The 27,739-nt window shown below is 39.4% G+C and overlaps 1 protein-coding gene across 4 annotated transcripts in view; it reads left to right on the top strand.

Moving 5' to 3' along the window:
- Positions 1 to 27,739, top strand: part of RASGEF1A (RasGEF domain family member 1A) — a 52,601-nt gene that overhangs the window by 9,331 nt on the left and 15,531 nt on the right. For 2 of the 4 annotated variants that reach the window (XM_065670751.1, XM_065670748.1), the window contains exons 1-3: positions 15,741 to 15,855; positions 18,506 to 18,685; positions 25,157 to 25,285. In XM_065670751.1, coding sequence (XP_065526823.1) covers positions 15,829 to 15,855; positions 18,506 to 18,685; positions 25,157 to 25,285 — 336 coding nt within the window. In that variant the 5' untranslated portion in view covers positions 15,741 to 15,828. Of the gene's footprint in view, positions 1 to 15,740; positions 15,856 to 18,505; positions 18,686 to 25,156; positions 25,286 to 27,739 lie in introns of those variants that run through there. The other 2 variants (XM_065670749.1, XM_065670750.1) reach the window with 2 other exon arrangements.

Here is a 27,739-nt window from a genome sequence, read left to right as displayed (position 1 = left end):
TGAACACTTCCTCTCTGCTGTGCAGGCTGCTATGCACATGCCAGCAGGCACTACCACTGAACAGCTGGGAGAGTTGGCATCAACAGGAGCACAAATACGTAGCCTTAAGGATATTCATCACTGACACCAGGAACAACCTATGTGCCAGTGCCTGAGTCACAGCAAACCAGCACTGTGACAGATTTTACAGTCACTTACTGTAGTGATGTGCCTTGCAATACGCCATCAACTTATTACTGCCACAATACTACTGACCTCCACTTGGGGCACCTTCATACCCACGTTCTGATCAAAATTATTTTCCATCCTCAATTAAGTTACTTTAGGCATAAAAAAAAAAAAAAAAAGGAATGGGAGAAGAGGAAAACAGTTGTTCGTGCTTATAGTCTTACAGCCATATCTGTAATTCCAATCACAAATTCTTCTTTTACGTGATTGTCAGGCAGAGAAAGCTACTGCCAGTACTTCATACCCTCGTTTTGAGCCCTCACAACTTCTATTTAAATTAGAAAGCAATCAGCACCCACAGCAATTAACATCACATACACAGAACTCCAGTTGCGCAATCTCTAGTTGTTCTTCTCTCCCATAAAATTTTTTATTGCAAGGGGTTTGTTTTGACAAGTTCTCTCTTTTTTATTCAAGAATTCTATGTACTTTTCACTGACTTTCAAACAGATTTTCAGTTTCAGTTAGTCACGATATACTTGAGGTGTATGTACTATCAATATAAAGCAACAAACAGAGCTCAAAAATTTGTTTCTTCATATGTATTGTGACTTTATCTCCCAATTCCACCTGGGAAATTAACAGAAGAATCTTCAGTATCAGTTATGTATTAATAAGAAAAAATAACTCAAGTGGAATGGATCTAAGGACCAACAGAACTCTAAATTTGGCATTCAGTCTGAATTTTGGCCATAATCATTTGTGTATTACAATAAGAACTGAAACTGCCTGATGTTAAAGGCACTATCAAAACCTCAACCAATATTCAGCTACACTGAATCTAGAAAGCACACATTTCTCATCAATTCCCACTCCTTTTCAATTCACATTCCCACACACAACGCATCTTCCCCCATACTTGTCACAGCAAAGTAATTTATATTTACATATGTGCTCATAGCAGGAGTAGTACCAAAAGACTGTTCCCCAGACCAAAGTATTATATAAGACACCATCCAATAGAATAACAACTGGATACCTGTTCTGTGCAAGCTAGAAGTCACATATGATGTCTTCCCTCACTGGTTCATTCTCTCCTTGACGGTAACTATTCCTTCAACAATACAGATATAGCATAGATACAGACATAGTAAAAAAAAAAAAAAAAACCAAACTTTCTTAATGACAAAGAATGCCTTTATTTCTGACAATATTTGGAATGAAAATATACAATTCCTGATGTGGGGGGGTGCTGAGGTCATATTAATATTTATGATACAAAATTAGTGTAAAAAAGAAAATCAGCCAATAAAGTCTCCCAAACCAAACATGTATCACATATGTTAAGATACATGCACATATAGTTAATGAGATTTTTACCAAACCTGAGCTAAGTTACAAGGAGCTAAGAAGATTTTAACATTTTAGGTGGCAATGTAGTCTGGACCAAAAGAGAGAATAGCAGCTGTTCCAATAGAGCTTTGCATTTGAATTTCTAGGGTTTACTGTAACCCATGCTAACTCAAAACAAAACTCAGCTGGTGTGAACTGAAACAAGAGATCTCAGTGAAAACACTATCAGCTTGAGTATCAAACCCAATGTTTGGACCAGTGCTGTGCACATGAGTAGGAAGCCTTGACTATGTTAGTTTTCCTTGCATATAATTCTAAGCCCAACTAATTTTTTTTCACTGAAACCAAGGGTTTTGGGGCCAGGGGAAGGAAGGAGTTAATTTGAAATCGCATCTCCTAATGAGCAAATAAAGATCAGGAACCTCAGAGACTACTTATGCAAGAGCAGGGAAATTACCTTTGCATGTTTGGTTTTCAAGAGATGAAGGGAGGAAAGAGAGAAATAGAAGTATGGCCACAGTGGAGAAATTTATGAGAAATGCAACTTGTGTGGTTCAGGCAGCTTCAGGGAGTGCTGAAAGATTTCAGAAGGTGAACAGATTCCTTTCTCATTAATGAAGGGGCCCTGACTCTAGATCTGCTGAACTCACTCTGAGTGGAAAGCTATTCAGCTCTCTCCTTTGATTGAAAGCATGAGCCTGTTACTTATGAGCTCTTGGTAGCTTTCCTTTTAATAGAAAGTTGGGGGAAGGGGAAAAAAGATGGCTGGAAGTGAGGAAGGAAAAGATGAGTAGCAAAAAATGCTGGCAGTTGAAAATAGGACTTTGCAGGACAGGCCTTTGGGGAAAGGTTAAAAGCTTACAAGGTAAGTGATGCCTTTTGTGGGCTGTTCTCTTTCTCCTTATTGTTACCAACATGTTAAGAAGAAAACTTCTTTGTATCTTCGATTCACCCTTACCCTCCTACTTTTTTATAGTCTTACCAAATTATTTATTCTGCAAGCATGGAACTAAAAATAAAAAAATAAAAAATGCTGATTTTCAATTTTCTTTCTGGTGGAGAGCAGCTGTATTTGAATAATGCTAAAAAATATACTAAATAAATAAATTCCTGACCATCTTCACTGCTGAAACAGGGAACACGCAGCTTGCTGTTCTAAATTGTAAACAGCCGCAAGCTCTCATCAGACTTTGTGTGGGCTTAAAATGTTCTTTTAGTCCTTTGCAGCTGAAAGCTGAACACAGTTTATCTTTGAAAGATTATGAAAGATGATGTTGGGCCATTTGCCATAACTGTATAGGAATGCTTCTCAAAGCTATCAGAAAAACAGGCAGATAACTAGCTAGCTCAGTTTTGAGGATGGTATTGCCAGCTTGATGTTTCTGATAAAGGTTGCCTTATTATATTCAAGACAAAAAAAGTCTTCTAAACTGAGCAGACACCTTGCTAGGAAACTGAACAATCAACTTCAAGATAAATCTAAGAGAAAACCTATGGATATTGTCATGGATCATAACTTCAGTGCTGTAACATTTGAAGTGGTATGATCTTGATTTGAGAGCTCCCATGTATATAGGATATTAATAGTCACTTTGACAGAGAGTACATCAGACATCAAAAAAAAGAAAAGGTAAAATCTTTACTTTTTTATTCTTGTGAGGCATGTTAATGAGACAATTTGTATCTGAATTTAACACACAAAATACATCAAGAATATGACTTCAAAAGTCAAGTGTATCATCACAATGTAAAGGAAGGGGTTATAGGAAAAACAGTGGTAAAAAGAAAAAGAAAGTTAAGGCGATTTAGCTCAGTAATGAAAATAATGGCTTGTGATTGCCAAAAAAAAGAGTAATATGGCTTATTGCAAACTACACAGTAAAGCACTAATGTTTTACATGTTAGGGTTCACTAGATTTTCAGGTATTTTTTAGGAAATGGGTGGCATTTCAAGCCATCAAATTTCTGTGCATCAAAGGCTAGTTCAGCAAAACAGGAACTCGCACACTGCATCCTCTCAAGCAGTACACAATATAATTAGCCAGCACATCCCACTGCTTAAAGAGCAAATACCTTCTAATTCTCACTGCACTCCTAACCAGTTTCACCTGAATTTGGGTCAAATTTGGATAGGGAAAGGAGGAAACGGGTATGAGTAGAAGAAAAGCAAATAAAGGATATCTGGATACCTGGAAGTGGTCTCGCAGCACCAAAAAGAAAGATTAGGTAACAGAGAAAATCAACCTTTACTTGGGGCTTTCTGCAAAATCTACTGAAGTCACTTAGATGAGCTCTTTTGCCTCCAGTAAGTTTTGTTCTAAGACCCAAATCTGCATAAATGGACATGATTAACTATGGCACCCCTTCTATAAGATAATTAGGAATTTATCATCATCTGTTTTTGGAAGAAGAATGAGGAATCACTTACAAAACAGTATTTCCTCACTCTTTAAAACACACACATACATGTACCACAAGAGCAATGCTGACAGCTGACTTGATGCTCTCTGATATGTGAACATACAAGACAACTGGAGACATTCCAGTTATCTCCAAAGTTAGGCCAAAATTAGCAGTTATGAATAATGTATTAGGTTTTAGTAGCAACAGTAATGCTGAGCAGAATAAAAGATGAAAGTTTAGCTTAGCTGTGAATATGTGAAACAGGTAAGCAACACACAGATTCATTCACAGATTTAACAGATACATTGGAATTGTACATCCTCAGAAGTTCAATTAACAAAACATATGTCAAAACAGAGTTTTGTGAGATGTTTTAAATTGCTTTCAGATGCAATTCAGATGGTTTTGGGATAATACTAGAAAACAAATTTTTTTGGTAAAACTTCCTCTACTTTGTTCATGAGGCTGTTTAGAAGAAATAGCCAGATGCCAACCTTGTGAAGTTTAACCATGCCAAGTGCAACGTCCTACACCTGGGTCAGGGCAATCCCAGGCACAGCTACAGGTTGGGCAGAGAAGAGATTCAGAGCAGCCCAAGGAGAAGGACTTGGGGGTGCTGGTCGATGAGAAAATGAACATGAGCTGGCTTCAGTGTGCGCTCGCAGCCCAGAAAGCCAAGCATATCCTGGGCTGCATCAAAAAGAGCGTGACCAGCAGGTTGAAGGAGGTGATCCTGCCCCTCTACTCTGCTCTTGTGAGACCTCACCTGGAGTATTGTGTGCAGTTCTGGTGTCCTCAACATAAAAAGGAACTGCTGGAACAAGTCTAGAGGAGGGCCACGAGGATCATCAGGGGACTGGAGCACCTCCCATAAGAAGATAGGTTGAGGAAGTTGGGGCTGTTCAGCCTGGAGAAGAGAAGGCTGCGTGGAGACCTCATAGCAGCCTTTCAGTATCTGAAGGGGGCCTAGAAGGATGCTGGAGAGGGACTCTTCATTAGGGACTGTAGTGATAGGACAAGGGGTAATGAGTTGAAACTTAAACAGGGGAAGTTTAGGTTAGATATAAGGAAGTTCTTTACTGTTAGAGTGGTGAGGCACTGGAATGGGTTGCCCAGGGAAGTTGTGAATGCTCAATCCCTAACAGTGTTCAAGGCCAGGTTGGACAGAGCCTTGTGTGGCATGGTTTGGTATGAGGTGTCCCTGAAATGAGCAGGGTTGGAACTAGATGATCTTAAGGTCCTTTCCAACCCTTACTATTCTATGATTCTATTGTAACTTATCATAGTGGCCTAGGAATCAATTCTGGTCAAAAAATGTATCTTAGGAGGTTCATTATCCAGCACATAGGTGAACACACTAGCCCAGATCCTCAAAGGATGCAGTCTCTTTCCATTAATTTCTTAAAGCTTACCAATTTCCTGAGAATCTAACATTTTAATTAAGGAATAAATGACTTCCAGTCAGTAATGCTTCCAGTTGCAGAAGTTATTTTTGCTTGGATGTCTGCATTATGTTCCAGATAAAGATGTCCAGCGGGCACTCTACCACTGCCTTATATTCTTGTGATTCTACTTTGTGAATTTTGTGAAGAAGATTGCATCTCAGAAGATGATCATGATAGTGCAGAGTGTAAGAACAAGATACACATGGTTCCTTCTTTGGCTTTTGCACTCTTAACAGGGACCTGTTTTCCATTATCTACCTTGTATCTTGTTCTTTCTAACTGTGGGCAATCTGAAGTAAGCCTTTCCAGTTAGGCAATGGCTGGCATTTACACTCAGTGCCTTGTTATTGACAGTTTTGCCAAGGGTAAATGACAACAGGCCAGAGACGATTTTTAGTGGCCTGTGCATAAAGTTATCTGTACAGTTATTCACAGGTGCCCTTGTTGAAATCCTGTGTTGCCTTTCTTCACTGACTTCAGTTTAAGTTTGCTAGTGTTTTGCAAACCATAAAAACAAAGTGGCTACATAAAACAATCCAATATTCTGTAGATTTTTAGGTGCAGTAAACAAGCTTAAACAACAACAAAATGTATCACTCGATAGACTCATTAGAAGCCACAAAACAGTAAAGCACACATTTCAACAAATTCATAGAATACGTGTTATAAAAGTTAACTAATGTACTAGCTATTATGAATAATTATCTTTTATATCACGCAATGCTAGGGCAATTCAAGGCTTTCATTTACTTTAGGAATTAACTACCAACAAGAGTATTAGTATATACAATGCTTTTCATTTTTTGTTTTAAAATCACAATTCCATTTCCTTGAACCAACTGCTTCACTTGAACAAACCTTTCTTCAGTTGATGTAGGTGTGAAAGTGGGTAGGCATTTGACTTCATCTACTAAGGGCATAAGGCAGGGTTATGCGCAGCTTACAACAGAGATGTTTACAATGCCAACACTTAAGTGCCTCTATAGTCTCAAATTTCTCCTGCACCACCCAGTTTTTATGCCACTGAAACTGTAGATCCAACAAGAAACAGAGAAGTAGGAATAATGCGATTTCTTCCCCCCCCTTTTCTGGGCTAATCTTGCACAACATAGACTACGACAAAAAATTCCTCAGCCTATGTACCTCAGTGATGCAATGCAGACTGGTATGTAATCACTGGAGATTTTTGTCTATAATGTTTAATATTATTCCCATAATCCTCCTTGGAACAACAAAAAATGACAGAATATAGTGTCTCTGATAATGTCTATAAAACATGTACACTGAAAGTGCACAATAATTTTTATATCTCACTGATTAAAATTTTATTAGACTTCATTAATGAATATCAAAAGATAGTTATTTAAGTAACTTAATGCATTTGCAACACTTCATGTAAACCAAGCTGTATTTTTTACTTCAGGATTAGGCTGTTTGATTTCCTTTTAGTTAAATCTATAGCACAACTAACTCCCAGTGGGACTTCTGATAAATTTAGGATTTCTAGCTCATCTTTGCCATGTACAGGCTCTGTGGGAATTGTTAATGAGAAAAAAGGAACATATAAAGTTCTCATAAGGAATTAAGTCTCCTACACAAGAAAAAAAGAACCAGATTTTCAGTGAACATTCTCAAATTATCAATCAGTACCACAACACTGCTAAGTCATTACTATTAAATGGCTTCATTTGAAGGCAAGGCACTCTAAACTTATTTTATTGAATACAGGAAAATGTAAGAGTACTACTACCTGATCAAAACTCCCATGTAATTAAGAAAGTTAAGGGCATTATGAATAAACTGCCCAGGAAATCTGTCATGACATAGAAAGTTGCTGCTTTTAAACCACCAGCACAAATCTTGCTCAGACTGTGTATCAATTCAGGACATACATGAGCACCAGCAAGGTGTGGGAGATTAAGGGGCAGAAAACGGCTTTCACTCTTGCTATCCAAAGTACTTGAAATATTTTTGTGTTGTTGCTACATGTTTTAATTATTGTGTCATCTATGTGTGTTTATGTATATATATATGTACATATATATATGCATGAGCTTTACAGAACATTTTACATACGTAGAGACGTCAGTTTGTTTTGAAAGTTTACAGAGAGAAAACTAAATAACAGAGTTAACTGTATTTTCCTAAACAAGTGGAGCTCACTCTTCTGAACACTGCTTAGTAATTCTTCATTACATTTATTTTTATTGAAGCCATTTCTTACGGATAGCTATCTGCTGTTTCACCCACCCAGCCCATATCTCTCAACAGTTGCTCTCCTCAGATATAGCTATAGTCTGGACCCATTTCTATCTCTAAGCCTGGAAGAAAAGATAGTTAGGAAGCAAGAAATACAGGGAAAATAGCATCAACTACAGGAGGACTCTGAGAATTCTATAAAGATTAGAGCCTTTTGAGCTCTAGTTCCAAAAATCTTTCACCAATATGACTATCTACTTTAGCAAGCTTTGGCATCCCCACACAAATAAAAAATATAATTAAATTAAAAAAAAAAAAAAAAAAGACGGGCAAACAAACACAGATTAGTTTTTAAAAAGTCTCCTGAGCTAAGAGTAAAAAAGCTCTGCCCTCTGTACACACAACTTTTGCAGACCCAAGAACCCGATCTAATAGGGAACTCAGCAAGCACCAGAAGGATCCAGCTTACCCTGGGTAAAACAATATCAGTTTAAAGTTTCCGACATGTGCGTGTCTGGGGAATCCCCTTTGAAGCTGCTAGATGGTGTGACATCTTTCATGCCACTGGAGCAAGGCAAACAACAGCAGTAAGTTATCCGAATTGTAACTTGATCAATTGTGACTTGATCAACTCAGGGAAATTCAATCCGAATTGTGACTTGATCAACTCAGGGAAAATAAAAGCTCCAGAAAGACACTCAATCTTTTCTAAGTTGTAGTTCACTTACATTTATTTCCTTATGGGGACATTGTGATAAAGGGTTGGGCCAAAGTAGCTGGGTCATATTAATTCTTTGACTGATTTATGTCGGGATGCTTTAGTGAAACTGAAGACTAAGTAACTGTTCAGTTAACTTCACTAGCATACAGGTAGTACAGGCAGCTTGATGAATTTATTTATATTTTTTTACTTTCAGCATTTATGCATGTATATAGGAGGGGTTTTGTTCAACTGCAGATTAGTCCCCAGTTTAATCCAGTACAAAACTGACTATATTGGGGTTTTGGTGTTCCATATTCAGTAATTTATGCTTGGATAGTCTAAGTCTCTGTCCTAGGATATGCATGATAGGATAAATATACATATATACAAGACAATATCCTATATTCTGTACCACTCAGCATCAGCTCAGTATACATTTCTTTATTCACTGTGTTTGTGATATGATAATGCATGTCCTCCCCAAGTAGCTCAAACTATGCTGAAACACACCGTAGCTGATAGTCTCATCTACATGCACATTTCTAAGCAAGCTTGGGGGCTCATCCGTCTGATTGCTAACTCTTATTATTCATCAAATGCTTTCATAAAGACAGATTATTTTTTAAGTGTTTGATTTGGTGACAACTTCTTGCTAAAATTAAACCATATTTAACTTTATTTTCTCAATGTTTCTCCATACCTTTTGCTCATGATATTGTTAAGATAGTAATACATGATTCTGTTCTAAAGTTATTAGAATTAAACGAACAGCTGTTAACTGCCCTGTAAACTGAGTAGATTTTAGCCCACCCAAAAGCTTCCCTAATAATTGCTGCTGAATTTCTTGGCTGTCTCAAGAAGTCCAAGCAGTAGACTGTACAGAAACTGAATTACTTGCAGTAAGTCAGGTGAGACAGATACATCACATGTTTCATATGAATTTGTTTGTATACTAGTACAGCTGCAAGACAGTTATTGCAAATGAGCTCAACAGCCAATCATTTCTGCCCATCAGCTGTAAAATAAAATTTGGAAAGCCAAAGAGACTGAAAATAGAAAAGAAAAAACAAAAAAATAATTTGATCCCATCACTGACCTTAATGAATCTTCCAAAATACCTGTGGGAATGCTAACAATGTTGCTGTCATAGATTCTGCTAAAGCAAACAGAAGATTGACTAGTCAGACTGGCAATTTTGATCGGCTAATTGTGATGCCCTGAAGCTTACAATGTTAAAAATAAACTTATTTCTTGTTGAGCTGGTTAAAAGAAATAGCAACCCACGTGCATTTACAAAAATATCATATCAAGAAGATTGACATCAGCAGACATGCAGATTTTTCTTCCCCTGGGCACCAAATTGCTGATGTATGTACATGCTCATAATTGATTTTCACTTTCTGCACGGTGGCACATTCTTGGAATAGCTGGTGTTGAAGCAAGCATGAATATGCAAGTGAAGGACACACTAGCTAGCATAAGACCAGAACTCCTTCATCCTGAACCCAAGCTTGAACTCAATTTAAAATAGAATATCAGTTGCTTTTAAATATTCAGCTTAAAAAGACTCTAAATAAAACTAATAAAAAGTACATATTACATTAACATACATCTGTTATTCCACATTATAGTCAAAACCAGACCATATCACAAACATTAAAAACAGCTGTTTTAGTGCTCTTCCTGTCCTGTCTCAGAAAAGAAGATGTGAGACAGAGTGAGCAGACTCCATTATCTCCAGAAAACATATAACGGGAATAAGAAAGGAAGAAATCTACAACTACAGTAGAAGCAGCTGTTCAAATACACCCTGACTATCTAAATTGTCATTTAGGCATGACAAGCTGTAGCAGGTCTTTTAAACAGAGCAGGCTAGGCCAACTGTGGTTTTTTTTCTAAAATCTTTTATTTTTATTCACTCTCTGACTAGCTCTCCTCAGACCCCTGTAAGATGTTTCTCTTGCTAAATCACTGATTCGAAGGAGGAGTATCACCCCTTTTCACTCCACCCCCTTTTTTACCCCACCTCAACCCTCCCTTTTTTACCATAGCTGATTCATGAACACCAATCAAGAACACAATAAGGACATCCATGATATATTACAGTGTTGCTTCCCAACTGGATATACTTTAAATCTCAACTAGCAAGCGAGATAATTCCTAAAAGGTATAGAATTCTACAACTGTAGCATCTGTCAAATCAGGAACCAAATTAACTGCTAGTGAACTTCTTCAGACAGCTGTGCCAAGATAACCATTAAAATCTCAGTCACTAATTAATAGCCACACACCAGTATCACAGGCAACTTGTGTCAGATTATGTTAAATCTCCTGTTTTGGCAGGGGCACAAAAAAAACCTGGGGATTAGCACCACGTCCTCTCTAAATCCTGGGAAAGAGCTTTCCTTTCAATCCAAGGGGGAGCTACTATACTGAGCGTCAGTGAAAAAAATCAGTTTCACACTGCTCAGCAAACAGTTATTCTAAATAGTGTCACAGCACTGACCTTATACCACTGAAAACGTAGTTTGCTCTGCAGATACATAACTGAGTTTTCACAAGCAGTTTTCCCTTTTTAGGCAGAACTGAAAAATTGGCATAGTGATGAACCACATATAAGTTGCTCTTACATTTTCAGCTTGGTTTGCTCTGAGAATTGCTAGATATCTCAGGGGTAGAGCTGGTCAAGTCCTCTTCAGTAAAACATTTTAAAAACAGAAAATGCCATTTTCAAACAACAACATTCATTGGCTCTGACAAAATTTATGTGTAAAGATCCATCGTGCCCCAGGTCATAGAGAGAGACAAAGGCACAGTCAATAATAACCACAGACTGATGGTTAGAGTGTCCAACCACACTTCAAGTCTCAAGCTTAAAAAGCCTTTCTCAGTTCAGAACCATGACTTGAAACTCTTTTCTCCCACTCCCATCTGCTGCCAAGTTATTAATGTGCCATCAAGTTATTCTGCAGCATCAAATCTCTGAAATTTAGGAATAGTCAAATTTATCTAAAAGTGGTTTGAGAACAGCTTTCAAATCTTAAAATTTGTATGCAACAAGGAAATCTTGAACATATGTGCAACCCTACAAATAAGACTAAAACCCTAATGTTCCCTAAAGAAATGTGCCCAAGGCTTTGAAGCTCTACCTACATGATAATCCTTATATTACAAATTTTTACAAATGGTCCATACTAGCTTGTGTCCATGCAAAAGCCCCACCTGAGGCCCATGTTGTTACTATTTGTGAAGTTTAACGTCATTTCCTTCACAAATTCCCTATTTCAGGACCAGATAAATGGTTCAGTCTATAACCAAGGCCACCACTCAATAGGCCCCTTGAATATAATGTGCACTTTTAATTCACAATTCTTTTTCATGTTCCAAATGACAGTATTAAAATATATGCCTTAAAGCCTTCCAAAATGCAAGAACCAGCATATACTGCTGTAACTACACTTGTAAAGGTGATGGGCATACAAAACAGTTTCTGGAATCATACTGCTCTGTGGGTATAATGTACTACTGGAGGAGAATATAACAGGCAAATACAGTTAACCTCCCATACCTTGGCCACTTTCAAGGCCTGCAGATCTCTGGGTAGCAGCTCAGATTCAACCTCAGAGTAAGAAAAAAGGCTATGCACTAAACCCAGTTGTGCTTCAAATACCAAAATGATGTGCTATATTCATCCTACTGTGTATATAGAAGGGTGGGAATAGACAGATGAGGATTGGATCACATTTTGTTATTTAATCAACACTATGAAGAATGTCACATTCAATGAAGTCTACTTTCCATGCCGACTCCTCTGTTGTTGTCCCTCTGCTTTCCCCACTGCAGATGCCTGTGCATGTTGACATACTGTTAGATGAAGCTAAATGTTAATAACAACCAGATCTGTGTGGAAGGTAACCAACAACCAACTTGAATAGCTTGACAATGAAAGCTCTAAAGAAAGGATTTCTAGGAGAGTCCCTTTATACTTGAGGTTACAGCCTCAGATCAGCATTAATAACATTTGTAATTACTTGCTTTTCATAAGTATGGTTACATTTTAACTATACACACAGGTACATTTGAATGAATCATTTCCAAAATGCGGTTTTCTAAGACCAGTGGAAAAAACTATCAACATTCTTCTTCCCCATTTCTCACATCTATCTTTATAATCTTCATTCTCAAATCAATTTCTCCCTTACTTTCACCCATTTTTATTTGCTAATATTCCTTAATTTTACCAAGTTTTTGACCAGCAATTTTCCACTTAAGAGGAGATGTAACTGTGCTAGGAAATTGTATTTAGACATAGTAAAGCAAAAACTTACTCTCTGGATGTAAAAAAATACATCAATTAAGCACAACAGTATGAAAATATCCTTATCAACATCTCACAGATGAATACCACGGCACAGTGGGTTTAAGTAATTTGTCTCTAGCTCAAGAGGCATGGAACCCAAATATTGCAAATGTCAATCCAGTTCATTAATTATAAGATAATAAAGCATCTTATACCAATGATAGCCAGTATTTGAGAGGCTGAAGCAACATTCAAGGTTAAGACAGTCATGGTATGGCTGCTGCTGACTCACTCTGCAGCAAGATACTCCTCTGACTAGCTGGATTGAACCACAGCAGTGTTGCCTCAAAAGCAAGCTACAGAACATGTACAGGCTCTGCCGATTAAACTTGCTCTAGGGTCCACCCACCAGTAACATGAGGCAATACCTAATGAAAACATCTCCAAAATGCAAAAGATTTGTTGAGGAACAGAGCTTGCATAACTACAAAAACAATTAGACCTTACAGAGTTTCTGTATCAACAGATTTCAACATTTGGAATATAGATAGCTAAAGGTCATCATTCACACTTTACAGAAAGAGAAATGGGAATAAAAGGATAACATGATTCATCTGTTACATGCTATACAAGCTCAGTTTAGGTCTTCAGCTTCCCTACAAGAAAGGGAAGTCCCTGCAAGACTACACAAAACAGTACCTCCCCCCTCACATAAACGTAGGTATGTATATAAACAAGAAATATACACACATATACACACCCCTTAACGTATACATACGGAAAAGAAAAAAAAAAAAACAACTCAGAACTTGCTAGACTGCAGAATGGAGGAGTATGGAAAAACACTTTGATACAGTGCCAATAAGTACAACATAAGGAACTGCAGAGAACAGGATAAGTCTTGGCCAATTGTCTCTACGTATATTACTTTGGATTTTATCCAACTATGGCAGGAATCGGCTCCTTTGCAATCTGTACCCTGGAGAAGAAGTACTGTCTGTCAGCTATTCCAAACCTTAGTAGAAACCTTAGCTGCTCTTCATGGTGCTTGTTGTGCAGTGGTATTACAGGACTTTGCCTATACACCAGAGCGCAGATACATGATTTTTTGAGAAGAGAGAGCATACCTAGCTAGTATAGTTTTCTTTAATTAGAACATTCCTAAATTCCTACATTTCTTAATTGCAGTGACGGGATAGATCTAACTTCTAATGTCAAAAACAAAACCAAACAAAACCAACAAAACTCCAAGCAAATAAAAAAATAGTGGTTTTGTTTTGTTTACAGCAGATTGTATCCATGACTAAAGCTCAATTAAGTACATACATTTTTCTAAGATTAATGGAGGTATGCTTCTACAAGTCTCAGCAAATGTTTGAGTAAGGCAAGAAAACGGATTAGCACAGAAACAGAATGAGATCCGATATACAGTTTTCATGCATACTTATTTGTAGGTTTTCTGGGGTTATTCTTATGTGTAAATGTTAAATGAGTTATTAGAAGGTATTCACAGAATAATAAACAGAAATGTTTATTATACAGTGTTAGCCTATAAATTCCTACCTCCTACTTTCAATAGCCTTTTTATGAAGATCTCAATGACATTTGAATAAGACTGGATGAAATTTGTCCCTTGCCCTCCTCTAGAGTTGCACACATCCTCATGCGGTACTGCGGCAGGTCAGACCACTGGATTCAAAGCTCACACCACCTGGGGTACTTCCTCGGGTGTCCAAAGCAGGCAGCATGCTAGAACTGAGGAAATCCTCAGAGTAAACAGGTATCAGGTCTGCTACAACACCTGCATGCTCTAAAGGAGTACAGCTAAGATACAGGAGTGAGACTAACAGCGAAGCAGACTCAGCAGGGAGGAAAAGGACAGACTTTTCAAGTTGTCATGTAAGAGAAAAATCTCACTTTAAAAAAGGAAAAATAAACCCTCTATTAGATCTGTTAAGGCTTAGAAACCAGAAGGAATTTAGTATGCAAGCAGTAGAGATGATGATCTTTTTAAAACTAATGCATATTTAGGATGGATGGCAGTGCTTGTCCTCAAATGGTGAGCAAATGTGAATATATTTCTTGTACTCTCGCGTATGTGCATGTTCTCAGATTGACTTGCCATGCCCACCTACCCATACTGGCATGCTTACTTCCAAAACGGCTTTTCCCACGTTAATCACCATGGAAACCAGTGAAGCCTTCTGCTACATATTCAAACAGAGCCATTAGATAAGTAAGTGTAATAATAAATATTAAAAAATTAATGAATGCCTGGGGACAATGGGGCAAACACAAAAACATCCCTATTCAAGTAAAATGAGAAATGGGATAGGGAAAGTACATTTATGGGCGGGGGGAGGCCTGCAAAGATGGCAACCCTCAGCTGGTTCTAGGGACTGAGGGGAGGGAGATTGCAAGATGGCCGGATGTACCCACCAAGTGTTTCCAAGGGAGAACAGGCTCTAAATATGCACTCAAGCCTGCGTGTGAAACAGCAGGAGTTGGTCCAGCGCCAGCCCTGCAGTTTATGACCATCCCTGAGCTATCAGATGATTGGCCTGGGCAATTTGGAAGGAGAAACAACTCTGGCAGAAAGAAGAATATAAACAATAATTAGCAGGGAGGGTTGGGCGGCATCCCTTCAGTGCTGCAGCAATTACAGCGGGCGCTGCCACGCGTGCCCGCATAAACAGCTCAACAGCGGGAAAGCGCGGCGTCCCAACTCTCTTGGACCACGTCTCCCGCACCGCCCTGCGCAAGGCCGCGCCGCGTGAGGAGCGTGGCCTCGCCGGGAGTGGGGCCAGCTGCCACCTCCATGCTGCGCTTCGCCGTGCGCGGCAGGGATGGGTTGACAGGATGGAAGGTGGCAAGGGGCGCGCAGGTGGGGAGCTTCCAGAGACCCACGCGGTGCCTGGGGAACGTGTTTCTGGGGGCACCAAACAGGAAACAAGATCAAACACAGGAACACCAAACGTGTCCGTAAACGCACAAGTACGTTCGAGGCAGGGAGCGCGGTGCCGAGAAACGAGGTGACACCCCCTCGCAGCTCAACCCCGGCCCCCCCTCCCTCGCCCACGCACCGTTGATTCGGCTCCGTTTGAACCGGCCACGCTCGCACTCAGCCAACCGGGCGCGGCGCTGGGCGCTGACGTCACGGGCGGCGGGAGCGGGGCCGGGGTGGGCGGTAGCTGCGCTGCGGGCGGGTAGAGCTGTCAGCCGCGGTGCCGCCGGCGCTGCCGCCCCTGTCCCCGCGCATGTACACGTCGCCCAGGAAAATGAGGGTAAGCCAGCCGGATCCGCCGGTCGCTGCCGCGGCGACCCTCATCTGCCGTGTGCGGGCACGGCGGGGCTCGGTGGCCCCGAGAGGGAGAGCCCCGTAACGGGCAGGGGGACGGGTTGCGTTTGCCGCAGAACTTCGCTGCGGTGGGGCCAGTGCACCGTACTCTGCAGCTGGAGCTCGCGCCCGCCAGCGTCTCCTGCGGCCAGCAGCGGCGGAGCGGGGTGCTGCGGAGCGGCCAGAGGCGAACGGCTCGCTGCTACCGGGAGGGTGCAGCGGCAGGCAGGTGCTACCCGAGCGCGCCGGCCGCCGCCTCTCGCCCTGGGGAGCCTGGCTCTCGTGTTCGCGGAGAGCACGGCGAGTTTCGGACAAGTGTGCGGATTGCAGGGGCAGAGGGCGCTGCGGCTTCGCGAAGGTGGTACCTGCCGGTCCTGCGGGGCTGCCTCCCGCTCAGAGCCGGGGGAGCCGGCGGAGCGGGTCCGGGGGCTGCCCTGGGGAGGCTGGGGCTGGCACTGCAGGTAACGGGTGCGGGTGGCAGCTCGGCTCCCGGCCCTCGTCACCCCGCAATGGTCGTTACAGACTGCTCCCGAAAAGGGTCTTGAAAACCGAAACTGATGCAACAATGGACATGTTAAAGGAGTTTAAAGCACTTGATGGCAAAACCGGGATACGCTTCTCCTAAAGCATCTTTTCAGCCTGTGCTTAGTTGGTGACTAGCTAACCTTGAAACCCTGTGCAACTTCCTATTATTAGCCAGAAATGCTCATCACAGCCTGTCCAGCCTGAGAAGTAGCTTTCAGCTCTACTGCTATGGACCTTAAAAGGGAAAAAATACACATTACTGGCGAGTTACATAGTACGCATAGCAAAGCTGGCTACTTCATCATATGCTCCACTGATTTCTCAGATTGCTATGTACTGCAAAGCTTAGGTCTAACTGATTGATCTGTGAAATACTGAATAACTTTAATGCCTGTTTTAATAGAATCATCATTTTTCATTCCATTTGATATGCCATTAGATTATGCTTTTTCTGTTTTATTTAACTCTAGGTCCTGAATTCTGCAGCTGAACTCCTCAGAGTAGTCTCCCTGGTCACTATTAAACAGCTGCTATATTTTAACTTACAGCAAATTACACTTTCCTTGTATCTGTATCACATGTGAATACATAAAAGTCTTCTGATTGAAGTCACAAAGCAGTTCTACTTAAACATAAATAAATCTGTCACCTTGATGAACAAGTATTGTTAATACTGTTCTGTGGGGTTTGTTCCCCTTTCCTTATCAATGCACCTAGCATATTTACCATCTGAGCTTAAAACCAGAAAAATGTTTTGTATCCCAGGCTGTAAATATGAATGTTCACTTTGGGGAGTTTGGGAGAAAAAATGCGCCTTTAAAAGAATACCAAGTACAGTTTTGCTCTGCAGTTGTTTCAGGTGCTACCTAAAAATAATAAATAGAACTGAAGGGTTTCAGTTCTTAAACTAGTTTTTTAAAAAATAGCTAATGAGAGGACATACGCTGAGAGACAAGCACAGTTAGATACAGCTGTCAGTTTAAAGATACTGGTAATAGCCTAACCCTTTTATCTACCTAAGTGCTTTTCAGAGTGTGACAATGTTTGTTCACAGATGGTGAGACAGCAGCTAAAGAGTTAACGCTGCCTTCTTTTCACTTTACCTTCTAAACAGTCTAAACTATTTCAGCAGCCAGGGGGAACTGTTTTGATACTGTGCTGTTTGCTAATATGCCTGTATTTTCAACCTCTACATAGAGTAGCAGGATGTTTTGTTTAGCCTTCTGCATATGTTTAAGCTGTAACCAATTTAAAACAAACAAACAAACCCCCAGAGTTTACTCACAGTTGGTAACTACTGTATACGGATACAGCTTGTGGCAAAGGGGAGGGAGGTGGAAAACCCAAACCTTCCTGTGGTCTTTTTGTCGCAACATTAGGTTTGTTTCATAAGCAAAAATCTCCAAAGATACTGTTATTAGAGTTGTATGTTACAATATATGTCATAGCATTCAGTTCCACCCGATTCATGGTTTTATGCACCCCAAAAACAGGGCAATTTTGCTTAGACAGTATGGCCCCCCATGTTTTCAGTGATATCTATGCACAGTTGATGATGCAATTTCTGTTGACACCTGGATTACATCTAGCTACAGAAGGGGTTGAAGGATTTATAACCACAAGTCAAATATTTTGGCCAAAAATCTGACTTCAAAAAAGTAAAAAGAGGGACATTAAGGCACAGTATGTCTTGTTTATTTGTTTATTAAGGCTCTGCTTCACTATCTTTGGAATTCAGAAAGCATATTACATTTTCATCCCTGTACAGTTCTACAGCATGAAAAGCTAGGGGAAAACTAGGGAGAAAGGAGGAATCATGTACAGTGAAGAAAATTCTTACAACTACTGCATCTACAGCCTTAGTGACAATGTTTCAAATGCATTTCAAACCTCAAAGCCAGCTTACAGATGTGTGGCTGCTTGGATTCAGAATTTAGCTCAAATGCCCAGACTGCATTCAGTCAAATATGTAATTGTGTTTAATGTATGCCTGTCTAAAACCTACACATTAGACATCCTGAAGGAAAGCTTAACCTTCTTTCTTGTTGGTTTGTTTTTTGCTGCTTCTGCAGGAAACTATGCCCCAGACACCAATATTTTCCAGCATGCTTGGTTCCAGTTGTAGTGGGCAAGTGCAGCCAGATATGGGGGAGAGGTGTGTGGACCCTGTTTATCAGGATGGGAACCTTGTTTCTGGATCACTGGAGGCCTTGATAGAGCACCTGGTGCCCACCATGGACTATTATCCAGATGTAAGTAGCCACTGAAGGGGTTTCTTTTTCTTCCCATGGCTTTCCTGCATTAGTATCTGCATCAGTTAGTATAAAGAAATTCTACTTCCATCTGATTCAAGATTAGGATGTAGGCTAAATATGCATTTATTTTACTTGCAATATTTATTCACTAAAGATGTTGTTCAATGGGGATACTCTCTGTTTTTTAAATTAAAACGCTTGTTAGAAAGATAAAGCTGTGTTGAAGCCAAATGGGTGCCTTAAGAACCAATTAAAAGCAGCATTAGCCACAAAATTTTCAATCTCTCTAAGCTGCTTTAGCTCTAATACAGCCAAGATTAACTACTAACCAGCTCCTACCTAGTAAAGCAGACCTGAAATCAGCTTAAGTTTTGTTGTTGGGTTGTTTGTTTTGGGTTTTGTTTTTTTAATTCTAGACATCTCTTAGGCCATCAGGAAAAGAAAAAAAAAAATAAAGTGCTTTATTTCTCAAGCCTTTTTAATGGGCCGGTAATGTTATGTATGTATGTATGTTTGTAAGCCTGAAAATGATTCGGCAACTGATTAAACATCCTTAGTGCTGTCCCCTGAAGTAAATACCATTTATAACTCCAGAGCATGCAGCGAGATTCTGAACCAAGGATATTATTAAGAGAGCACTTGATCACTTAAAATTAACATCTCTCACCAATGGGTACAAGGGGTATTTAAACATGTTGCCAAAGATCAGAGAGGTTATATAGCCCATATTGCATATGAGCTCTGAAAAAGTGGTAGCTATGGCAGAAAAATGCCATCTCTTTGTAAAGACTAACAAAAGTTAGGAAAATGAAATCACTATTAACATGTACGCTGGACTTAACACTTATCATAATAAGGCATGCTATATCTTGTATGTTTCTCAGTCCAGTCAGTGGAGAACTTCTTACTCTGGTTTCATATCAGTCACAATAAAATCCCTCCAAGCTCCCAGGTATGCACCACTCATCTTCATACAGAGACTGCACATATGAGTGTTCATTGGGTATAAGCAGGAGAATTGCCAGCTGTCATCAGTAGAAGATTAAAATAAGCAAAACCAGGAGATTTTAATGTTCCAGTTCAAAAGTAACCCTAAACCTTTCATTTAAATATGGCTAAGATACAATTTCACTACCTTTGACAGATGCTTAGTAGTAATTCCTTCATAAGACAGAGAGGGATAACGTTAGACATTAAGTGTCAGCTCCCTGCCCCCAGATACAAATTGTAGAATAGATGCACAGAATCAACAGGTAGAGCTAGTATGGTGTACCAGTGGGCAGCTGTAGTTAAGTCTTCCAAGGCGTCCATTCCCATTTTTCATGTGCTCTTAGAATACAGTTACTTGCTGCTTGAATTTCTGGAGTACAGCCAGTATTTTTAAGTAGCTGCTAATACACATTCCTTATTGTCACTTGTAACATAGGATCTATTTATAACATAACTACTTTGAAAATGGTTCCAGAAGGTGCGCATTACTTAAGGGGTCTACCATGTATTTTGGAATGCTACTGGTTTCCATGGTGCTACCCCATACCCCCATGCAAGGGAACACTGCAAAACCAAGCACTCATGGACCCCACCCCCAGAGGCTGCAGCTTAAATAGACAGCAAGCTGACAGCTGAGAGAGATACAACAGAAGCAATTAAGGGAACTCCAGGGAAAAATAGAGAGAAAACAGCGTTAAAGGAAATTCATCTCCTTTACAGCAGGACACGTTCTTTTAGTTAAATCAGATCACCCAATTTAGCTGAAAGGATTAATTATAAAATGAGTAGATAAATAAGCTTCGAACAATGCTTATTTTATATAAACAAAGCATATAACAATTTATATGAGGAAGGAGCCTTTGAGTTACCTTTAAGCCCAATGCTTAGACTTCATATCATGTTCATTTCTATTTTTAGAAAGTTGCCACAGAGGGTTAGAGTGATAGCTGTTTAAGCTGATACACTGTCAGAAGAGGAGCCAATACTCATGTACTCAAGAGAAAGGTACAAGCACCTCTCAGTCTCATGTCTCTGGCTACACGACAAGAAAGGCAGCAAGGCACCACCAATTAATTCACACCAAGAGAAACTATTGGTAACAGTAGCAGAGATTACTTTAGTTTCAGAGTGACATATCTGTCAGTTGCAGTACTTGCCCAAATTTTAGGATTAGTACACCTGAGCACAAGGCTTAGAAGGGATTCTCGCCTGTGTGGACCTGCAGATAAAGATCACAGGAACCTTCCAGACAGGAAAAAAAAAAGGGGGGCGGGGGAGAAAGCAAATACAGAGTATCTTTCTCTGCTGGTTACAGAAGCAAAACAAGAATGTATTTGCCATGTTGGCAGAACACGACAGGCAAAGGGGGGATGGGAAAGATAAGGGCCAACATTTGTGTCCTGCTCTTTGGAGGCTTGTTTGTCCACAGGGACTTGTTCAGCACATTGAAAAATGTATACTCATGAGACGAAGGAGTTGGGGAGGTTACGAATGGAATGTACCAGTCTGCAACCCTTGTGCCCAAGCAAAAAAAAAGTGTTTCAAGAAAATATTTCACAAACACGAAGTTCCAGAATGAGCAGAGAGTGCACAAAGAAAACATTTTTCTTTCTTTTCCCCTCCTCCTCAAGAAGACATGAAGACATCAGTGCATTCTTCAGGCAGAGAGTAACAATTCCTTCTTTAGCCTTCTGCATTTGCACTCTCTCTCTTTTTTTAAATATAATTCAGCTCATCTCTTAGCAACAACTTCAGGCACTAAAGGAATCTGGCTTCTTATTCTCTTGTAAAGCACAAGCCCTTTTGTGTCAGTTTACGTTGTTCCAAGTGCAAAAAGGATTTTTTTTTTCCCCTCTCTTCCCAAATACCTGTCACTTTTGTAGGCTAAATAAAGCTTAACTTCCAATCTCATAGCTTATAGAAGTGTTTTTTAATAATTCTTTGTCAAGCTAGCTAGCTTCATAGCTAAATTTCCTTCTTCAAACCATCATCTTCATGATTAAGGAACTGCCTATGAGAGAGGGTAGATTTTTACACTGTTAAAACATTTAGCCTATATGTGTATAGTAGTAAAGGTGCAACAAATCACAGAAGTCCTTGATTTAGGTAATATATGTGATATTAGTATGAAATATTTCCTATCCAAAACAACAGTGTTCCTAACCCCCGAGACCTACCACTAAGCTGAAATGTATGGCTTAGTTCAGACTGAATTTTCTTTATTAGATAGGGAATGCTTATTAGGAGAGAGACAAGGAGATAGAGGTCGATACTGCTGTCAGACCTATAATTTTTAATTTGGTTCTTAATTGCAGTTACTCCTTGTCTATGACAGCATAAGCAATAAAAGTATCACACACACACACCCAGTTAGATACCAATATGTTGTAAACCAGCATATCTAGATTGACCACAATGGAACAATTCTGTTTTCCAAAGTACTGAACCTACTTCCAGTTAAGTGACTTAAAAAATTGATTAAAAATACAGCAGATGGGTTGCAGAAGCAATAATAATTTGTTTCTGAAACCTAATAGTCCAGTGTTGTCTGGAAAAAACATTACATGGGTCCAGTACAGTTATTACAGAGAGACATCAGCAAGCCTAAAATGGAACGGATGCACTTTCGTTGCCATAGATATGATCTTCCTGCAGCTTGTCAGTTTGGCACTTCTTTGAAGATCATATGAAACATTATCGAAACCAAATAAAATCTCAGGTCATCTGGGTCATACTTTTCTTGCAGTATAACAATAGGGAAATGATACTCTGAGTGGGCCTTTCTCAGAGTCACCCGGAGATAAACACTGTCCCACACCACATAAACTTCCACTAAGGAGACCAACACTAGAATTAGTACGAGAAGCAAAATTATACCTTTCCTTAAAAGAATGTGTTCCAGTTTATCACAGCAAAGGTCACTGGAAGAGCAGTGTGGCTTAAGCTGTGGTTCCCTGCTACTTACACGAGCAGGCATCTTTCAAAAACACTTCGAAACTCCCAAAACGAGAATGTGGGGAAGAGATGAAAGTATCCAAGTTTTTTGGTTGTTTTTTTTTTTTTTTTTAATTCCCTATCTCTCAAATGCAAAATACAGTATTAATGAGGGCTGCTTCATGTTTCCAGAACAAATTTTCACACAAGCCAGTGCCAGCTGATGCACCCAACAGCTGTATTCTTTTCCCCAATAGCCTAGACTCACAATTTTAAGTTCAGGGACAACATTGATAGAAATGAACATGGAAGCCGGCTGCAAAAACCAACAGAGGATAAACAGGTATAGTTTAACACACAAAACCAAAACACTCCAATCTCACCCCACCCAAAAGAAAAATCTCACTGTTCTTTCTGTTGTTTTATTCTGATTAGGGAGTTTGTCAGTTTAGGGATCATTCTCATACACTTAAGAATTAAAGATCTAATGCATTGTCTGATAATACAACCAAGTCCCCTTCTGTGATTCACATTAGTTCTTCAGCCTAATTTTATGCCCGTAACACACCACATACACTACTGTAGATGTTTATAAAGCTTCTCTAAAGCTGATGCAATGTCATCAACTGTTTTCAGATGCAGGTGTAACAGCTACACTGAATTTCTTACTAAAATTAATGAACTGCAATTTTTTTTGTCGTTGAAATATAAAAAATAAACTCTGAAATCCTGTAGGGACACATAAAACACTGAACAAGGCCAGTTACTCAAATTTTCACAATATACCCTTGTACAGGATGTTAGCAACCATGCCATAAGGAAGGGTGGCCATTCTGTCAGTGTCCTGTCACTGCCCTCGCCACCTGCTCGAAGTCACTAGGAGCCCAATTGTTAGATGGCCCCAGCTGTCCATTTCTGTAAGCAGAAGCACTGCTGAGGTACCTAACCCAAACTGTCCATCCGGTTAACCGTTCTCCTCAGTTCCTCTATTCATAAACAATAAAAAAGGCAAAGACTACAGATTAACACCAGTTTTCATTGTAGAGAATGAATGCTACTCCTAATTTAGTACATAAACCCCAGTGCTAATCAGATTTTCAAATCAGAATGAGCATTTTTAAATGTCTTTGCTGTATCACACTCCAATGTTCTTTCATTACCTTCTTCCACAAGCTCAGGACAGAGTTGGATGTTTAACAGATACACAATTAATCTATTATGCTGTTCACTCAGTCCCAGAACACTGTGACTTTTAGTTATTTTTATTTATTTTGTTAAAAAGAACATGTCTTTTTTCCCTTTCTGATATTTGAAGGATTTTAATGCTAAATTTGTATTCTAGGGCACACTGAATACTAAAGAGGTAGAAACATTTTTCATTAATAACACATTTTATTGTGATTAGAAATAAGCCCCATAACAATTCTGGTATCCTAAAGATACTATGATTTTTAACTACTAAGGTGTGTTTTAGAGACTGCAAGCAGCAGAATTCAGTAGCTAATCATAGAGATGCCACTTTTTAGACAACTGGTCATAGCTTTTAGCTGTCTCACTTTACTTTCCCAGTCCAAGGTTGTATGCATGCACATTTACTATTTATATGCATACTTGGTTGCTGCCTGTCAAATCACATTTCTAAAAACACAGTGCAAACTAACAGTACACACTGCAAACATAACAAAGGTTAATTGAAATTCATTGTCAAAGAGATCCCCTACAATTCTTACAACTCCAAATTCTGTCAAAAAGCCTAAAGGAAAAACTGAAGTGCTTATGAAATACTACAGTCATTACTCAGCAATTACATTCAAATACAGAAGTCTAATTTCAAACACTGTAGCAAGAGTAGGGCATGAAGGCATTGTCACTTCAACAAAACTGTCCAGAGTATGATTCAGAATGCAATGCATTACAGCTTTTAAAATACAAATGGAGAGGATGTTTCTAATGAGAAATAATAATTACTGGCATTTATTAGCAGTGTTCATGCTCAAAAGACTCTGAAAAAGGCCCCAAATAAGTAAAGTTAAGCTTAAAAATTTATTACTGTCATATGGCCGCAATCTAAGCTAAAGCTTGTGTCAGTGATTGTGGGAAAAAAGGAAGGAAAAAACCTCACAGATGAAGAAATTACAGCTGTGGTTTGGAAGACACATGAAGAAGTTTTCTGCAGCTCAGTGAAAAAAAAAAAAAACAATCACTCTTAAAGAAACAAAGCAATACAAATTGTGGCATTCGAGAAGCACAGCACCCTGCACTGGATGTATTTCATTTGTCTTTTTGGTGAGCAATGACTAGTTTGGCATTTTAAAGGGAAATAATTTGGGAATCTGAAAACACCACAGTTAACAGCCTTGAAGGCTACACCATTTCCTTTTAAGAGACCTAGAAAACACCACCATGTCTCTGGAGACAGAAAAAATATATTAAAAACTTTAAGTGAAAGAAAGTTACATTTGTGGTTTGTGGAATAGTTTTTCCAAGGAAGACAGATTATTTTGGATAAAGTTATTCAACTTTTTTTTCTTTCTACTTCCACAGAGGACGTACATCTTCACTTTCCTTCTGAGCTCACGAGTCTTCATTCACCCACATGAGCTCCTGGCTAAAGTGGGACAGCTCTGCATTAAGCAGAAGCAGCAGCTAGAAACAGGGATTGAGGCAGAAAAGGTAAATGAACCATTATGTCCTTCAGTTAGCTGTGCTACTGTTGTTTATTTCTCACTCTCTCTCTCCTTGTAAAGCTGAATAAACCGATAAATTGAAATTGTAATTGGCATGCATTGCTGGATGCAATTCCATTTGGATCTTTTGTCCTGAAGTACTGTTCCTTCTTAACTAGCCACAAACATAGGCTATGTACTACCTTACTAGCTGGATACAGTGGCTGGAAATACAACTTTGCTACAGGTCGGTGGTGTGAACTGGTACAATGTGTTATCTGCCATGAAACTTGCCCTGCAAGTCATTTCGCGCTTTTGAGCTTTCACCAAGTTAGGTCTTTCTTGAATCTGATTCTCCTTTCTCCCATTCCTTTCAGCATCCTATCAGAGTTGAGCACCCTACTATAGGTTATTGGTGCAGTGTTTTTAAGCTGATGTGAAAGTAAGCCAGAATTAACTCTTAAAAAAATTAAGGTATGCACTACTTAAAATCGTAGCCTGTGCTGACCCATATGACTTGGTAGTTTTACTACAACCAATTAAACCAGACTGGGTCAAGTTTACCATATGCACTTCAAGATACATTTTCCATAATGGTGAGACTTAGATGGATTTAAGGACTTTTGACTGAAGTTGGAGTAACAGAATAGTCGAAGCTGGGATGCAGATAAGAGCAACAGAAACAATGATGAAATCAGCAAGTACTTAAATACCTAAATTGTTCAAATCCCAGGCATGCCTTGGATCTATTTTTCTATGGTAAGAAATTACATCCTCACATTCCTAATTTTCAGGATATTGTTATACCATTTTGTTTTCTCCTTGGTGTATCACTACTCTTGAGTAGGAACTACAAAAAAGTAACTCTGTGGTTTGGCAATACACAGCTTCTGACAGCAGTACAGACATCTCTGTCTCCCTTACTGTTCCTGGGGTGTAGTCTTTTATTATGTCACAAAATTACTTCATATGGAAAACTGACCACTTAGAGCAAAATTACTTTCATACAGGTCAGTCCCCTGATCAATTTGCAAAATAGCTATATAACTTATGGTGTAGTTGCTGGTAAATTCAAGGGGTTTGGTAAAGAAGTTGCAAGAACCACTGCATCCAGCTTTGTACACAGAAGTAATAATTGTTCCCATTGTCACTGCTGAACTAGTTCATGTCTGAGCAACCTCAAACTGACACCAAATTGTAATGGCTCCTCAGCAGCAGGTAACTAAACAACAGAGGTAGGAATTTGTAAGAGATGCTGGGACCGTATGAATCATGCAATGGGTAAAGTTGTAGACATATGAAGACAACTGCTGTCAGCAGCTAGTGTCAAAATACATCTATAAAATACTTGGACTTATAATGGGATAAGATGAAACTTTTGTGAATAACGATACAAGATTTTCAAATGAAAATAGTATCTGGGGAATAGATCACCCAGCTGTTTAAAGCTATTAGTTGTAAAGTAGTATTATTCTGGCTTTTCAGCAGATGTTTTAAAAATCATGGCTTCCACTTTGAAAAGGCTGTGGAATAGAGCAACTCATACTCCAAACACCCACACTCTTACACCTTCTGCTGACAATTTGGAAATGGGCCTACAGGAAAACCAACAAACAGCAGGGTCACAATAAAACACAAGTGTTTGCGAGGCTGCTTTAATTTACATGCTTTGCTGGTTGCTTTTCCTACTATGCCCTTGATCCCTTCCTACCCCCTTAATATAAACTGTAATGTTTTTCCTGCCCACTAAACACAAAATTCTTGGAAAACACAACATAAGCTTCTGACATTGCTCTCAAATGGCTACTTCGATGTCCTCTGCTGCAAGCACCTGTATGTTGTACAGAAAAGTTCAGCCACTACCATTCACAAACATTTGTTTTTCTATCTGGCAACAAATAAAACCTCATTTCATATGCAGCATAGAAATTCTCAACTCCAGACACTTTGTGTATTCATAGTCATAAACCATTAAAGTATCATCAGCTACCAGCACCTTGTAATTAAGTGGCTTCATAGCAGGAAATAGCTGGCAAAAGCAGTTAAAGCAGCTCTGATCATTTCTGACAGTGTTTGCTTGCGCAAGTCTCTTAAGATGGGAAGCTGGCTGACTTGCAGTCTGGATAGCATAAGAGCTGGAAAAGTGGCAAGGAGCCAGGTTTTGAGGTTACACATCACAATACTTATAATTCGTTTGTTTTTGACATGACTGGCTAGTCAGAGAGTCCTACAGAACACAATCCAGAGTGAAGTAGATTGAAAAGAAAAGCACTCTGGGATGTCATGGAGCCTGCTCAAAGCTCTTTTGGCCACTCATAAAAAGGAAGGGTTTCATGGTTTAAGGCTTCAATTATAATATACAAGTCAGAAGTTAAGCTTGACCATAAAGGATAAAATTTAACTCCCCAATAAGTGCATTACAGATTGGAAAGACCCAAACTAGACTGTCACAGGAAAAAAA

The sequence above is a fragment of the Lathamus discolor genome, chromosome 3, assembly GCF_037157495.1.
Source record: "Lathamus discolor isolate bLatDis1 chromosome 3, bLatDis1.hap1, whole genome shotgun sequence".
Lineage (NCBI taxonomy): Eukaryota > Metazoa > Chordata > Aves > Psittaciformes > Psittacidae > Lathamus > Lathamus discolor.
The sequence above is the reverse complement of the archived record's forward strand: the minus strand, read 5'-3'. Positions and strand labels throughout refer to the sequence as shown.